We start from the raw sequence: 3,490 nt of genomic DNA on the forward strand, positions 1-3,490 counted from the left end.
TCCCCCAGTGAAATTTAAAAAAAAAAAGTCTTTCAGTTTGCAGAGCATTTCAGTTGCTCATTACCTTTTTTTTTTTTTTTAAATGTTTTTTAAAAAAATCAAACCAATTTCCTCAGGGTTCTTGTGAAACATATCTGAACACAGCAAAAAAACGTGTACCTAGGTTTCAAAGGGTTAAACATGTTAAATTTGGGATGCTTCAAAGTCACTGTTAACTAGGCTATATATTTTTTAGAATTTTGTTATGTTAATGTAACTATACATTATCGAATTGCATCGTATTGTACTGAATTGAATATCATATGTCAGTCTTTGTCGGACTGCATTAAGGAATCCCTATGATTACATTCAGAAGAAGCAGAAAATATTTATGCTTTACAGTAATATTACTGTAAATCTGTAATCTCTCTATCGACCACAGGACATTTCACTTTTCATTTTATGAAATAAAAACATTCACACCATAAACACAGAAAATGCACAAATTAGCATGTAGGGAATGCAGGAAAATATGATGCTATTTTTTTTTTTCTGGTAGAATAAAGCATCAAAGTAGCAATGGACATTTTGACATATTTAAATACATTTACACCATAACTTGATGCAAAAAAGGCACAAACTGGTCCATTCACCAATATAAAGGAATTAAGTATTTGATGATCAAAGTTTTTGGTGGTGGACCTAAAATAATCTAAAACAAATTTCATATATGCCCTGGCTCTAACACTGGCTCCAGTCTTTGCATGGCCCTGAGTAGAATCTGTAACCATGCCATATTTGCATGAAGCTGCAGGACAACAATCAACCAGTCAACAGGAAGGTTCATTCAAATGGTTATTTTAATATTTGCTAATTTGTTTGCTCCCCTGAGACACAGTGTCAACTGCAAGATTTTAACCAAAAACATAACACTGAAGTAGTAAATAAGAAAGGTGGCAAAATATTTATGAAATATACACAACACAGAAAGAAATTCTGTGATGCTTTATGGAGAACTGATTTTTTTTTTCAGAATATCAAGGATGTGTTAAGATAGATTTTCGTTAACACCTATCTTCACTGCCCTCTACATTACAGCCTTATGGGACTGTAACAGTGTTTTTGGACGTCACTGAATCTGCTAAATCTGCTAAAATATTGTTGTAATGTAGTGCAATGAATGAAAATCAGTGGCTTCCAGGAAGGTTGTCATCAGCTCGATATATAAAGTGTGGTGTTTGATTTAATTTGTTTAATAAATAATAATAATGGCATGACTGTGATAAACAAAAGAATTGTTTTTGCTATACTATATTTTGTATGCACTGAATGCCTGCCTATCATACACATCACTGTCCTCTAGACTAAAGCCTTGCAAGACTTAACCAGTCTTTATGTATGTTAAAGACATTAAATCTATTAAAATATTTTCATAATGTAGTACAATGAAATAAAATCAATGGCTTCTAGGGATGTGGTCATCAGTAATAGATATATAAAAATATGAATACACTGGTATTTTTCTGTTCACAAATATCCATCAGCTTCTGCTGTGGTTTATTTAGTATGTAATGAATAAAAATAAATGGCTTCCAGGAACATTGTCATCAGTAGACCTACTGTGTGATCACTGTCCTCCAGGCTACAGTCTTGCAGGACTGTATTAGTGTTTTATAATGTTAAAGAAGTTAAATCTGCTAAATATTTTCATAATATCCAACAGCTCCTGCTGTGCTATATTTTTTATACAGTGAGTGATCAATGACTTCCAGGAACATGCTCATCAGAATTTTATATACAAAGTTTGTAATTTGTGGTAAATCTTTCAAAAGATGCAAAAACACTGGCGGACTTCTGTGCACAAATATCCAACAGCTCCTGCTGTGCTATATTTTTTCATACAATGAGTGGAAATCAATGGCTTCCAGGAACATTTTCATCAGTATTGTATATATAAAGTATGCAATATGTGATAACTTTTTAATAAATGCAAAAACACTTGTATACTTTGGTACACAACCAGCTGCTACGGTATAGTATTTTGGGGTTTGTTTCACAATAAATTGAAATCAATATCCTCCAGGAACACGGTCTCTCTCTCTCTATCTCCGTCTCTCTCACACACACACAAACACACACTAAAAAGATTCTGTTAACAAATATCCAATAGCTCCTACTCCGCTATATTCAATTACAACTCTTATTTCTTGACAGGATTTCTAGAGGAAGATGAACTGGGGCTTTTTGGAGAACATCCTCAGTGGGGTGAACAAGTACTCTACTGTGATCGGGCGCATCTGGCTCTCTGTGGTCTTTCTCTTCAGGATCCTGGTGTACGTGGCGGCAGCTGAGCAGGTGTGGAAAGACGAGCAGAAGGATTTTGTGTGCAACACTCGACAGCCCGGCTGTGAGAACGCCTGCTTCGACCAATTTTTCCCCATCTCGCAAGTGCGCCTCTGGGCTCTGCAGCTCATCATGGTGTCCACCCCGTCCCTGCTGGTGGCCCTGCATGTGGGCTACAGGGAGCACCGGGAGGCCAAACACAAGCGGAAACTGTACAAGGACAAAGGGAGCATTGATGGCGGTCTGTTCTGCACCTATGTTGTCAGCCTGGTCGTCAAGATAATCTTTGAGGCAGGCTCGCTGCTTGTTTTCTACTTTGTGTACAACGGCTTTGAGGTGCCTATACTGCTCCGCTGTAGCGAGAGTCCCTGTCCCAACACAGTGGACTGCTACCTCGCCAGAGCCACAGAGAAGAAGATCTTCCTCTACATCATGGGCTGCACATCCATCCTGTGCGTCATTCTGAATTTTGTGGAGCTCATGTACATTGTGTGGAAGCAGTTGTGGAAATGCTTCTCCAAGCGGTACGTCCCTGTGCAGAGGAAGGCTACGAGTGAGTGTCCGCCTCCTGTTTCCATTGTCAACAGATTTGCCTCTGCTGAACCCACAGCAAACACAGAGAACAGCACCGCAAACAGATCCACCGCTGAAAACCAGCCTGTCCAGTCCTAATGGGGAGGGACCGACTGAGAGCTCATGTTTCCATCTCAAAGTGAAACCAAAGTGTTTACCTGAAACACAGCACCATTTCGTTGTGGTTAAAAGGACAGTTCATCCCAAAATGAGAAATGCATAGTGCTTTTTATTAATCGAGATGATTTGAGTGTTGAAAAAATCAGCTGTAGAGATGTCTGCCTTCTCTCCAACACACTGGAACTAGACTGTGGTAAAATCTCAACAGCAATGTCTCTTTTTGACTCGGTTACTCAAGATAATCCACAGACCGTGTTGCGAGCAATTTCATGTATTTCTTTCTATAGAACTGCACCTGCCAACCATATCACAGCGCAGCAGAAAGCGTGCATCTACTGCTAGCACTACTGAGCTAGCTAACATCACAGCTTAGCCAAGGAGGACGCCATTAATGTTTACATCTCCTGCTGTCAAGACGGGCACAAGTCTATCGTCCATGAGTAGCTGCACTCTTCCTTCTGCACTGTGATACGAT

General features: G+C 39.1%; 1 protein-coding gene across 1 annotated transcript; it reads left to right on the top strand.

Annotated features, from left to right (window-relative positions):
* Positions 1–2,198: 2,198 nt before the first annotated feature.
* On the top strand, positions 2,199–3,271 carry LOC121955608 (gap junction beta-7 protein-like). Its single transcript, XM_042503641.1, has one exon. The coding sequence runs from the start codon at positions 2,209–2,211 to the stop codon at positions 2,992–2,994; it is 786 nt and encodes a 261-aa protein (XP_042359575.1). The 5' UTR covers positions 2,199–2,208; the 3' UTR covers positions 2,995–3,271.
* Positions 3,272–3,490: the final 219 nt, after the last annotated feature.

Source organism: Plectropomus leopardus, chromosome 16 (assembly GCF_008729295.1).
Source record: "Plectropomus leopardus isolate mb chromosome 16, YSFRI_Pleo_2.0, whole genome shotgun sequence".
Taxonomy (NCBI): Eukaryota; Metazoa; Chordata; class Actinopteri; order Perciformes; family Serranidae; genus Plectropomus; species Plectropomus leopardus.

Coding starts and splice junctions, on each gene's coding strand:
- LOC121955608 (XM_042503641.1), top strand. CDS start 2,209: ATGAACTGGGGCTTTTTGGAGAACATCCTCAGTGGGGTGAACAAGTAC.